Source organism: Homarus americanus, unplaced genomic scaffold, assembly GCF_018991925.1.
Source record: "Homarus americanus isolate GMGI-L3 unplaced genomic scaffold, GMGI_Hamer_2.0 scaffold49667, whole genome shotgun sequence".
NCBI classification, from domain to species: Eukaryota; Metazoa; Arthropoda; class Malacostraca; order Decapoda; family Nephropidae; genus Homarus; species Homarus americanus.
The window spans coordinates 3,522,101-3,535,863 of NW_024738608.1; the positions used below are offsets into that span (position 1 = coordinate 3,522,101).

General features: G+C 40.2%; 1 protein-coding gene across 1 annotated transcript; it reads right to left on the reverse strand.

The window, feature by feature from the left end:
* Positions 1-722: 722 nt before the first annotated feature.
* Positions 723-2,205, reverse strand: LOC121874136 (classical arabinogalactan protein 9-like). The gene is made up of 2 exons (XM_042378099.1): positions 2,121-2,205; positions 723-1,381 (listed from the first exon to the last, which is right to left on the reverse strand). The coding sequence occupies exons 1-2, from the start codon at positions 2,203-2,205 to the stop codon at positions 723-725; spliced, it is 744 nt and encodes a 247-aa protein (XP_042234033.1).
* Positions 2,206-13,763: the final 11,558 nt, after the last annotated feature.

The window sequence follows — 13,763 nt, forward strand, 5'->3', positions numbered from 1 at the left end:
CCCAGCTGTTACTCATGAGGTACTAGTGAGGGACCCAGCTGTTACTCATGAGGTACTGAGTGAGGGACCCAGCGGTACTCATGAGGTGCAGTGAGGTTAGCTGTTACTCATGAGGGTACTGATGAGGGACAGCTGTTGCTCATGAGGTACTGAGTGAGGGACAGCTGTTACTCATGAGGGTACTAGTGAGGGTCCCAACTGTTACTCATGAGGGTACTGGTCAGGGACCCAGCTGTTACTCATGAGGTGCCTAATTGAGGACCCAGCTGTTACTCATGAGGTACTAGTGAGGGGTCCCAGCTGTTACTCATGAGGTACTAGTGAGGGTCCCAGCTGTTACTCATGAGGTACTAATGAGGGACCCAGCTGTTACTCATGAGGTACTAGTGAGGGACCCAGCTGTTACTCATGAGGTACTAGTGAGGGTCCCAGCTGTTACTCATGAGGTACTAATGAGGGACCCAGCTGTTACTCATGAGGTACTAGTGAGGGACCCAGCTGTTACTCATGAGGTACTAGTGAGGGACCCAGCTGTTACTCGGAAGTGGAAGATTACTCCTAAAATGTCTCTCTCTCTCTCTCTCTCTCTCTCTCTCACTTAGCAGAAGTTAGGAGACAAAATTACACTGAGACGCTACCTTAACTAGATATACTGAGACTCTACCTTAACTAGATATACTGAGACTCTACCTTAACTAGATGTACTGAGACTCTACCTAACTCTACCAGGTGTAGTGACTACCAGGTGAAGTGAGCGGGCCGGGGGTGCGGTGAGCGGGCCGGGGTGCAGTGAAGCGGGCCGGGGTGCGGTGAGCGGGCCGGGGTGCGGTGAGCGGGCCACGAGGTGCGGTGAGCGGGCCGGTCGCGGTGAGCGGGTCGGGGAGTGCGGTGGCAGGCAGGCCATGGGTGCGGTGAGCGGGCCGGGGTGCAGTGACGGGCCGGGGGTGCGGTGAGCGGGCCCGGGGTGCGGTGAGCGGGCCAGGGGTGCAGTGAGCGGGCAGGGGGTGCAGTGAGCGGGCCGGGGGTGCAGTGAGCAGGCCGAAGAGGGGTGCAGTGAGCAGGCCAGGTGCAGTGAGAGGGCCGGGGGTGCAGTGAGAGGGCCGGGGTGCAGTGAGAGGGCCGGGGTGCAGTGTAGAGAGGGCCGGGGGTGCAGTGGGGGGCCACGGGGGTGCAGTGGGGAAGGGCCGGGGGTGCAGTGAGAGGGCCGGGGGAGTGCAGTGAGCAGGCCGGGGGGTGCAGTAGGCAGGCCGAAGATTACAGTGAGCGGGCCGGGGTGCAGTGTGCGGGCCGGGGGTGCAGTGAGCGGGCCGGGGAATTGCAGTGAGAGGGACGGGGGTGCAGTGAGAGGGACGGGGGTGCAGTGAGAGGGACGGGGGTGCAGCTGATGATGTTTGATGTTTTTGTTATGTTTTACGTATAGTTTGGTCAACAGTATATCCTATCCTATCCTATCCAATCCTATCCAATCCTATCCTATCCTATCCTAACCTAACCTAACCTAACCTTCAATCATAGGTTGGATGGATATATGAGCAATAGGGGTTGGGTGTAAACGGGACTGCCCAATATGAGCCAATGGGCCCACTGCAGTTTCCTCCATTCTTATGTATTTATGTTCTTAACCTAACCTAACCTAACCTAACCTAACCTAACCCAACCCATCATAAGGTAGATAAAACAGCATAATTTAAATTTAACCTGGCCTAACTTATCATAAGGTAACCTAACCTAGGTCTTAGTTTAAAATGTATCAACTGTCAGGGTTCATTTTGTAAATACTGTACTTGAGAGACCATTATTCAGTCAGTCAGTCAGTTAACCAGTTAGCACAATCAGTTAACCAGTCATTCATCCAGTCAACCAGTCAGTCAGTCAGTAAGTCAGTCAGTCAACCAGTTAGCACAATCAGTTAATCAGTCAGTCATCCAGTGAGTCAACCAGTCAGCACAATCAGTTAATCAGTCAGTCAGTTAATCAGTCAGTCAGTTAATCAGTCAGTCAGTCATCCAGTCAGTCAGTCATCCAGTTAGTCAGTCGCTCAGAGCGTTTAACCATCACAGGTAAACACCAGAAGATAAGATTACCTCAGGACAAAACAACAAACATACACACACACTTACCTTTGCCATGAACTGTGTTGTGGTAGCCGAGTGCCAGAGTGAGTGCCGACAGTGCCCACATGGCAACCCTCTCTTGAACTGTCATGGTTGTGGTTGTTGTGGTTGTTGTGGTTGTTGTGGTTGTTGTGGTTGTTGTGGTTGTTACACAGTATAATTAATTTCGACTTTTTTCACTTATTTTTTTTCTTAGTTTTATTTCATTGTTTTTTTCTGTGTTTGTTTTTTCTTTTATTTATCTATCTTATTTTCACGACATTTAACTTTAATTTACTTGATTTTCTTATTTCAATTTTCCTTATACTTTTTCACTTATTTCCATATGTTTGTATTTTTTTTTACTCCATTTTCCTGTTTAATATTGAGCAAAACGACACAAACACTGTGGTTAACTAAACAGAGTAGTGAGAGTGGTGGTAGTAACGATGCTGGTAGTAGTGGTAGTCGCAAATCACCTCACATAAACAGCTATCACAGTTTAAGTTGTGGTAGGTGTGGTAATAACGCTTGGAATACTCTAGAACACCGGGGTAATAATAATAGTGGTAGTTTCAATGGTGGTAGTGAAGGTTAGTAGTTGTGGTTTAAGAGCGTTCAATAGTACTCTTAACCACCTCTTTTTTCCTCTTTCCTTCTTCTTCTTCTTCTTCTTCCTCCTCCTCCTCCTTCTCCAACAAGGCTGTACAAAGAGGCTTAGTGCTATTGACAAACCTCCTTTATTCGGGGGGCCAGGCGTGTTCCACTACCGGTCACCGCAGATCTGCTTACCGCCGCCACCCGACTCTATACACCAGTTTTCCGTCCGTTCGCCCGTCTCTTCTCCCCGAACCTCCTCTCTCTGCTTTCTCCGCTAATCGATTTTTATTTAATTTAGCACAGATTTTTTTCCCCCCCTCGTAGTTTATAGTTCACAGATCGATTTTCTTGGCACAGATTTCGGTGTACAGATTTTGGGTTAACTTTAGAGCAGATTAGTTGGGTGTTTGTCGGTATATTTTTTGTAGGTGGTTCACTGATCGATTTCTATTTTGGGTTTAAGTTGAGCACAGATTTTTTTTCTTTCTTAGTGTTATGTTTCCTTTATGTTCATTGGTTGATTTTGGTGTCAACGTAGATTTCGTTTCGTATCGTTCACTTTGATGTTAGTCGTTGATTTTTGGGAATGACGGTAACACATATTTTTCTTTTATTTCGTAATATTTACCTTAATTTCACGGACCGATTTTATTTATTTAATTATTTATTATTATTATTATTATTAGGGGGGGGGGGGCAAGGACGAATTTTCGTTCTAACAACAAAATATCGCCCTTGGATTACTATTGTTCACTACTATACGGGTCTATACAGGTGTACACGGGTTCACATAAGTACACAGAGAGCCACGAACGTACACACGGGGGTACACACACACACACACAGGTCAGCACAGATCCACACTGACTGATTGCTAGGTTTCGTTTCACACAAGAACTGGTGCCGTCAGTCTCAACACGGTCTCAGTGGTCGGGTTTCGTTTGTCTCACTGATTCGGTACCATAGCTCGACACTCACACAAGATCACTTTAGTAGTCTTGATGTTTGTTTACTATTGTGTCGGTGATTCGTATTCTGGCTTCGGTAAGTATGGGGTTCGTTGGTTTGTTTGTTCAAGTCCCTGGGTTCGAATCTCTACAAATGGAACTGATTCGAACTCTGGGATTGGTTAGTATGATGCTGGTCTGTCTATTTTATTTTATTTTCAGGTTTGAATCTATACAAGTAAAAATGATTCGAATCTTTTGCTTCAGTGGTCAAGTGAAACAGTTTTGTTTAAGAGGATTTGTCTATCTCAATCCGATTTCATTGTACAGATTTCTTCTATCCTAAATCCTCCTTTCTGTATAATATAAAATCGATTTCAATCTTTAAAAATCTGGGTTTCGTCAACACAATCTATACGACACTCAAGAGATAATACTGGTTTCGATGACAAAGAATCTGTGTTTGGAGTTTCAGTGATCAGTCAATGGTTTCACTATCACAGGAATCGGTGTTCTCACTTCTTTTGTTTTCATTTATGGGAATTAAGGTTTCGTTTTCATTGCCCCAGTCTGGTTTCGATGTTCTGAATTCTTTGGTTTGGGGGATCGATCATTTGGCCTCGATACCACTGGTTTGTTTTCAAGACTGGTACTTAGAAACCAAAGACGGTCTCACTTGTATTCACTGATTTGGTTTCACTAACATAAGCACACTAAATGTTCTCAGTCCTTTGGTTTCAGTGATCAGTCTCTGGGTTTCAGTGATCAGTCTCTGGCTATGATGATCAATCTCGTATCTCAGTGATCAGTTCTCTGGTTTCGCTGATCACCACACTGGTCTCGCTGGGGGAGGAGGTGGAGGAGGCAGCAGCGGGCAACACACACACAGGTAAGTCTCCCTCTAGCACCTGAACGTCACACCTGGCGGGCCGCGTCACACACACACAGGTAAGTCTCCCACTAGCACCTGAACGTCACACCTGGCGGGCGGCGTCACACACACACAGGTAAGTCTCCCTCCTGCGGCCCTCACTATCACCGTGATTGATGGATGACACCGGGAAATAACCCACAAAAGTCGTGGTTAAGGTGTGGTTACCGTCCCGTCCCCTGGTGACGTCGCCATAGGAGATAAGGCGAGGCGATCCGTCCGTAGTGAGGCTCCAGAGTCCCTCCCGTCCTTGGGTGGCTGTCTGTCTGCAAAGAAAGAGAAGGAAATAATTCATGAGTGAACTGTCTTGGAGACCTGATGTATGATTCAGTCTGTCAGTGATTCAAAAACGAATCTCCGGTGAATCTTGTTTTTTTTTTCATTTTAATTTAATCTTTATTTTTTCGCCTAGAGTCAAATTTTAATCTGATTTTAAATATTAATCTTTATATTTTTTTATCCAATTTTTCGTCGTCCTGAGTAAAACATTAAGGTCATCCTGGATATAATTGTTTATGACTTAATCAAATATTTATATAGTTGTTCAGATAAACTTAAAGGTTACACATTCCTTAGGTAGTAGGCAGCTACCAAACAGGGAGGTACTACTGCCTGGGAAGATATTGGAAGCATAATGTGTTGTCTATGGTAGACCCTGCTGCCATATGGCATCACGAAAATTGTGACCAAGTCCCAGGTTGCTGATCCGACTTTCTGCCTCATTTACACACTTTGCAGGGTCTCAATTGCTTCTCGTATTATTGACAACACAACATTCATATATCGTTTTTCACTATTGATCTTTGTTTCATTTTTGTATTTCTTTATGGTTCTTTATTATTATTATTATTATTATTATTAGTGTTGTTATTGTTATTATTATTTTATTTTTTATTTTTTATTATAAATTTTATTTACTATGAACTAATTATTATTATTATTATTATTATTATTATTACATTTTCGCCCCCCAGGCCCCGATGTGGGTCAGTGACCTGTGCCCGGGTGGGCTAATCCCCATAAATAAAAAGAAAAAGTCACCTTATTACACCTGATGATTAAAGACCGGAGAATTTCACCTAACCTAACCTAGCCTAACCAACCAACCCTAACCAAACCAACCCTAGCCTAACCCTAACCAAACCAACCCTAGCCTAACCCTAACCTAACCAAACCTAACCTAACCAAACCTAACCTAACCAAACCAAACCCCTCAAATAGCGTTATAAGGTGTTCTTATCACCAGGTAAAATAAACTAGGGTGTCTAATCATCAGGTGAGACAATTATTCTTTTAAAGACAAACAAAATACCATTGACCAGCTCGACAATTTTACGCTGACTTTTATATTTGATTTTAATTTACGGAAAAAATATATATAAATTAACTGTGAAAAAAAAATAATAGAGTATCATTTTCTATTTGTGTATAAAATTTTTCTGGGTGATTTTTTAATGGGAGAAAAATTTTAGTGAGTCATCTTAGGTTTATATAGAAATGTATATATAAGGGAAATGTGTATGTTTATATATGTGTGTGTGTGTGTGTGTGTGTAATGAAGACCTTTTTAGTGTGTATATGGAATCAAATATCAACTTTCAAACCCCTGTAATTAAGGAAGAAATTCGCTTAGGCTTTAAAAAGGTTGAAAGTTGACATGACACTAATTTTTAGCTCCACACACACACACACACACACACACACACACACACACACACACACACACACACACACACATTAATTTCCCCCCAAGAAATACAGTTTAAAAAACAAAATTTAAAAATAGCTGCATGAAAGTTTGGACGTAAAAGTATTTCAACTAAGGAAAATATATAATGTATTTACCAAGTTAATTGTGTGAAGGAAAAATTGAATATACATAATAAGGAATTTTTTAGGAGGAATTAATATGAAATTATTAAGAAAATTATGTAAAAAAAATAAATCGATTTTTTTTTACAAATTAGTCAAAAAAATATTTATAAATTACTAAAAATGTACAAGATTATTATAAAATGAATGTAGAATTATTAAAACTATATTGTAAAGTACAGATATAAAGAGCTATATGCTGCTGTATAACAACACTATGTCTGAATAACACAACATAATAAAGATGAAATAACATAAATAAATAAACATAAACATGAAATAACACTGTATGAACATTAGGTCAACACAGTGATAGTTGTGGTAGTGACGATACTTCTCAACATGAGGTGCACAGGCTGTAAACAATCCCTGTACTGAACATGTCCGCTACCAATAAGTATTTGTAATGTGTATACCGTAGGCACTTATACGTATAATTATAGCCTTTTGTATTAAATTCGGTCAATTTTATTAATAATACCAACAAATGTTTGATAACAGGTCCATAAAGTGATGGTGAGCTGTGGTAGTGAGGAACATGATAGCATATAGCCAGTGACTTGGCTTTGCCGGTACAGTCGGCTTTAGATCTGCTCAAATTATTTTTCCCAAATACACCTTGTTAACTATCGGGTGTATCTTATGACCTGTAGTGTTGCCTCCTCTTGATCCCTGGCACACAGCCTCAGATTTATTTTATTTATTTTCCCTGGCAATCTGAGGGACACAAGCTTCAAAACCGCCAGCTTTAAGGGAACACCGTATGTTAAAATATCACAGAATGATATAAAAAATATAGAATTATTAAAAATATATAATTTATAGAACTATACAGTGTTCTGTGTCACATCTCCTTAAAATATACAATTAATAACAAAAGAAAATCAATTAGAAAGTTTCTGAGCGGGAGAAAGGAAGGATGGAGATTATGTTATTACGTTATAAAACAAGTAAAATGCCTCGTGTAATATGTCATTGAAACAAATAAAATAACAAAAGTGAAATATATAAAAAATCTGACATTTTTTTCAATAAAATTATTAATCCCAGAAAAAAAATATAGATTAAAAAAGTAAATCGTAATTGTAAAAGCAGCAAAAATAAATAAATAATCTAAATATAAAAGTTTCCAATAAAAAATAAATCACATTAATATTTAAAACAAAATTAATTAAATTATAAATTATCTTATCCAGAAAAAATCAATTCAAGATGAGTTTTTAATTTTCTTAGTTTTAAATAACATAAGGAGTCGTAGTTACCATAGCAACCAACAGTGCCTGACATAAACCCTTTACCATGTAATGATAAACCTTACGAATCCAACGCCAGACTAACGTTCGCCCGCTCTACCTACACCTCTTGATAAAAAAAATCTTCGCCAGACTAACGTTCGCCCGCTCTACACACTCTCGATAGAAATAAACCTTCGCCAGACTAACGTTCGCCTGCTCTACCTACACCTCTCGATAAAAAATCTTCGCCAGACAACGTTCGCCCGCTCTACCTACACCTCTTGATAAAAAATCTTCGCCAGACTGACGTTCGCCCTGCTCTACCTACACCTCTCGATAAAAAAATCTTCGCCAGACTAACGTTCGCCTGCTCTACCTACACCTCTTGATAGAAATAAAACCTTCGCCAGACTAACGTTCGCCTGCTCTACCTACACCTCTCGATAAAAATATCTTCGCCAGACTAATGTTCGCCCGCTCTACCTACACACTCTCGATAAAAAAAATCTTCGCCAGACTAATAACGTTCGCCTGCTCTACCTACACCTCTTGATAGAAATAAAACCTTCGCCAGACTAACGTTCGCCTGCTCTACCTACACCTCTTGATAAAAAAAATCTTCGCCAGACTAACGTTCGCCTGCTCTACCTACACCTCTCGATAAAAAAAATCTTCGCCAGACTAACGTTCGCCCACTCTACCTACACCTCTTGATAAAAAAATCTTCGCCAGACTAACGTTCGCCCGCTCTACCTACACCTCTCGATAAAAAAAATCTTCGCCAGACTAACGTTCGCCCGCTCTACCTACAAGAACACCTCTCGACAGCATAAAACCTTCGCCAGACTAAGGATGGCTCGCCTTCTGCCAGCAGCGGCGCTCGTTTACGCTCAGCAGGACACAGTGAGGGTAATGCCATCAGTGTAATGTTCCTCAATAACTTATGCATATATTTCTTCAGTACAGTTCGTGTCTTTGTTTAATTTTTGTTTGTTTACTTGTTTCTTTGTGTTTGTATATTTTTGTTTGTTTGTATTTGTTTTTGCTTGTGTTTCATGTTTGTTTTTGTTTGTTGTTTGTGTATTTGTTCTTGTTTGTACTGTTTTTTTGTGATTATTTGTGTGTTTGCTTATGTTTGTTTGTTTGTGTATATTTTTATTTTTGTATCTCTTTGTTTGTGTTTGTTTGTTTGCTTATAATTGATTTTGTTTGTATTGTTTTTCTTAGTCTTTGTTTGTCTGTTTGTTTACGTAGAAAACCTTCATTTAACAGACTGCAGGAGAAGTGAAACCTCCATCATGGCGATACTGGTAGTAGTGGTAGGTGATGGTAGTAATGGTGGTGGTGGTAGTGGTGGTAGTGGCAGTTGGACTAGTGGTAGCAGTGGTAGTAGCAGTGGTAGCGGTGGAAGTAGTGGTTAGTGGTGGTAGTGGTGGAGTAGGGGTAGTAATGGTGGTAGTTGTGGTGGTGGTGGTGGTGGTATCAGTGGTAGTCATAGTGGTGATAGTGGTGTTAGTGGTGATAGTGGTGTCAGTGGTGTCAGTGGTGTTAGTGGTAGTCATAGTGGTGATAGTGGTGATAGTGGTGTCAGTGGTAGTCATAGTGGTGATAGTGGTGTCAGTGGTAGTCATAGTGGTGTTAGTGGTGATAGTGGTGTCAGTGGTGATAGTGGTGATAGTGGTGATAGTGGTGATAGTGGTGTCAGTGGTAGTCATAGTGGTGATAGTGGTAGTCATAGTGGTGTTAGTGGTGATAGTGGTGATAGTGGTGATGAGTGGTGATGGTGGTGATGAGTGGTAGTCATAGTGGTGATGGTGATGATAGTGGTGATGGTGGTGATGGGGGTGTCAGTGGTAGTCATAGTGGTGATAGTGGTGTCAGTGGTGAGTCATAATGGTGTTAGTGATGGTGGTGATGAGTGGTGATGGGGTGTCAATTGGTGATCATAGTGGTGATAGAGGTGTCAGTGGTAGTCATAGTGGTGATAGTGATGATAGTGGTGATAGTGGTTGATAGAGGTCGGTGGTAGTCATAGTGGTACGATAGTGAAATTGTCAGTGGTAGTCATGGTGGTGATAGTGATGATAGTGGTGATAGTGGTGATAGAGGTGTCAGTGGTAGTCATAATTGGTGATGGGGTATCAGTGTGGTAGTCATGGTGGTGATAGTGATGTTGTGGTGATAGTAATTTGATAGGGGGTGTCAGTGGTAGTGTAGTGGTGATAGAGGTGTCGTGGTAGTCATAGTGGTGATAGTGATGATGAGTGGTGATGAGTGGTGATAGAGGGGTGTCGGTGGTAGTCATAGTGGTGATAGTGGTGTCAGTGGTAGTCATAGTGGTGTTAGTGATGATAGTGGTGATAGTGGTGATAGAGGTGTCAGTGGTAGTCATAGTGGTGATAGTGGTGATAGTGGTAGTCATAGTGGTGATAGTGGTGTCAGTGGTAGTCATAGTGGTGTTAGTGATGATAGTGGTGATAGTGGTGATAGAGGTGTCAGTGGTAGTCATAGTGGTGATAGAGGTGTCAGTGGTAGTCATAGTGGTGATAGAGGTGTCAGTGGTAGTCATAGTGGTGATAGTGGTGATAGGTATGGCTGCCCCTGCCAGCTCCACATACTGTAATTGTAAAATAAAATCAGCGGTGCCGCAGCTTCATTCAATAAACTATTTAATCAACATGTACAACTTTTTAATTGGCATAATTACAGTGTATGTCTGTCTGTGTGTGTGTGTGTGTGTGTGTGTGTGTGTCTGTAGGATAGCTTGTCTTCAAGTAGTAGCTGTTCTGTTAATTAATGTATGTATGTATGTATGTATGTATGGAGCTTTCGTTCTAAACACGATCAATAATAATAATAATAATAATAATAATAATAATAATAATAATAATAAAACCTTTCTCGCTTTTACACACACACACACACACACATCACACGTGTCCCCCTAAAAAAATACAAATACAAATAAAAAAAGACCCAAATTCTCAGTGAGAGGTAGGAGGGCGTCCGTGAGAGGTAGGAGGGCGTCCGTGAGAGGTTGGAGGGCGTCCGTGAGAGGTAGGAGGCCGTCTTGTTGGGTCATGATCTGGACACAATGGTGGGGTGAGGCGCGAGGTTTGCGTGGCTGGTCGCTGTAAATTGTTCATGTAATTACAGTGTGTCTTGGGACCTCCTACTGTTGGCCTTTTGCTAATGGCGCATAATGATATCACTTTTTGGGGTATTGGGATTTTTTCGTGAAGGGTCAGATTTTTTTTTATTTTGGCATGATTGCATTGGGTGGGCGGATTTTTGTGAGGATGGGTCAGATTTTTTTCGTTGGGTCAGATTTTTTTGGGGGAGAATAACAGATTTTTGGGGGTTTTTTAAGGATGGGTGGATTAACCGATTATTTCTAAGGGTGGGCTGATTTTATTTTTTTAATGGCAGATTTTCGTGGGTTAAGTTTTGGTGAGAAACAGATTTGGGGGGGAAAATTTGAGAGTTCACATTATTATTATTATTATTATTATTATTATCCTACCCTCCCATTCCACACATGAGAACTGTATATAGCATATTAAATTCTCTCTCTCTCTTTCTGTATAACTCGTATAACAATCATAGAGAGAGAGAAAGAATATAAGAGAAACAGACACAAAAGAGAGAGAGAGAGAGAGACAAACAGACAGACAGACAGAGAGACAGAGAGACAGGAGTAAGCTGTGGACTGAACGAACAGAGGCTATACCAGTGTTGTGAATAACTTACAAAGGTTAACTGCTTCCCATGTACGTATACCTTTCCATGTACGTACACAAACTCCTACGTACAGTCTTCTAGTTCTACGTACACTGTAACCATGTACACTGCCCCACCCCCCCTACGTACGATCACCAACTGACGCTGTTTCCATTGTACTCTCTCTCTCTCTCTCTCTCTCTCTCTCTCTCTCTCTCTCTCTCTCAAAGATGAAACACTAAACAAACAAACAAACAATTTATTTATACCCACACTCTATCTAAACAAACACAAACCAACACTAAACAAACAAACAAACAATTTATTTATCCCACACTCTATCTAAACAAACACAAACCAACACTAAACAAACAAACAAACCTCACGATTACTCCAAACAAGAGTAAATACACTTAAGTTAAGCTGTGATCAGTTGTTGGTGTACACATTACTAAACGACCCAGCAAACACACATACTTGTACATAACATAAACACATACATACACTCACACATACACATACTACAAAACACACACACACACATACTATAAAAACACACACACACACACATACTATAAAACACACACACACACACACACACACACCAACACACCTGCAACACACACACACACAACACACACACGCACACACACACACTGCAAAACGCACACACACAACACACACACACACACATAAAAACACACACACACAGACACACATCACAACACACACACACACACACACACACACACACATACTCACAACACCACACACACACACACATACCATAAACACACACACATACAACATACACACACACACACACACACACACACCACAAAACACACACACACACACACACACACACACACACACACTACAACACACACACACACACACACCCTCACAAAAAACACACACACACACACACACTACAAAAACACACACACACACACACACACACACACACATACTACAACACACACACACACACACACACCACATAAAAACACACACACACACACACACACACACACACACACACACACACACACTACAAATACACACACACACTACAAACACACACACACACACACACACACACACACAACACACACACACACACACACACACACTACAAAAAATACACACACACACACACACATACACACACACACACACGCACGCACACACACACGCACGCACGCACGCACACACACACACACACACACTCACATAGTTGGCCGGAGTTTTAATTGTTGTTAACTTCTGATAAAAATTCCTCCCGTATTTCCATCAATGATTTTTTCTATTGTAATTGTATAGAGTTGAGTCAGTGTGCGGATATATATATATATATATATATATATATATATATATATATATATATATATATATATATATATATATATATATATATATATATATATATATATATATATATATATATATATATTGAGCTAAATAAAGGTACAGATCTATGTATTGAGTTATATATTATGTTGTATCTTGTTATAAAGATGCTATATCAAGTAAAGTATACTGTACTACCTGTATTTAATATATATTTTTATATTGGATTGGGCAAGTTATTTTAGAACTGTGATATCGATATCGTTGTTGCGATATTATACTTGTATTTCTCTATTTCAACAATTACAGTCATTAAACAATTAAAATTATTTCATACACTACACAAAAAAATTAGTTAAAGTGAGAAACAGTCGTAGGAACTATTTTATTTATCCAGTGAGTCAGTTACCTTTGATGATTCTGCTATTTGTCCGGCATTTGTTCTGATTTATCGAGGGAGGCAAGGTTCGATTAGGTTAGGTTACTTAAGTTTATTAATGTTATGTTATGTTGTTATGTTATGTTATGTTATGTTATGTTGTTATGTTATGTTAGGTTAGCTTATGTTATGAGCCTCAAGCAACCAGAGCGAACGCTGGACAAATAGTGAAAGTAAAGCCCCATGATCGGATAACTAACTACTGCCTATGTGTTTTTATTATTTTTCATCAATATCACCAAGTTCTCTATAAAAAGATAAGTATTAACCTGTCAATCTATAGTTTGTTCAGAGAAAAACAAATTCCTAATATTATTCTTATATTATTATAGTTTTTGTTGACACAGTTTGTGTTTGAGAAACCAACATAGTGAAGGCTTTTATAGTACCCGCTGTTCCCATTTCCTTTAATATAAACGTAATCACTAGGATGTGTAAAGCCGATTCAGTTCACCTTATTATATTCAAAGCTATTGTTCGGTTCTTTTATTAGTTTTAAAGTATATATTTCAACTTTTATACTCGTGAAAGACTTCCGAGAAAAGGTTAAACGGAATAAAATTTGAGAAGAAT

Bases quoted from the DNA above. Each gene is read 5' to 3' on its own strand.
- LOC121874136 (XM_042378099.1), bottom strand. From the start codon at position 2,205: ATGACAGTTCAAGAGAGGGTTGCCATGTGGGCACTGTCGGCACTCACT. The intron at 1,382-2,120 runs GTAAGTGTGTGT...AAACATCATCAG, and splicing joins CAACACAGTTCATGGCAAAG to CTGCACCCCCGTCCCTCTCA.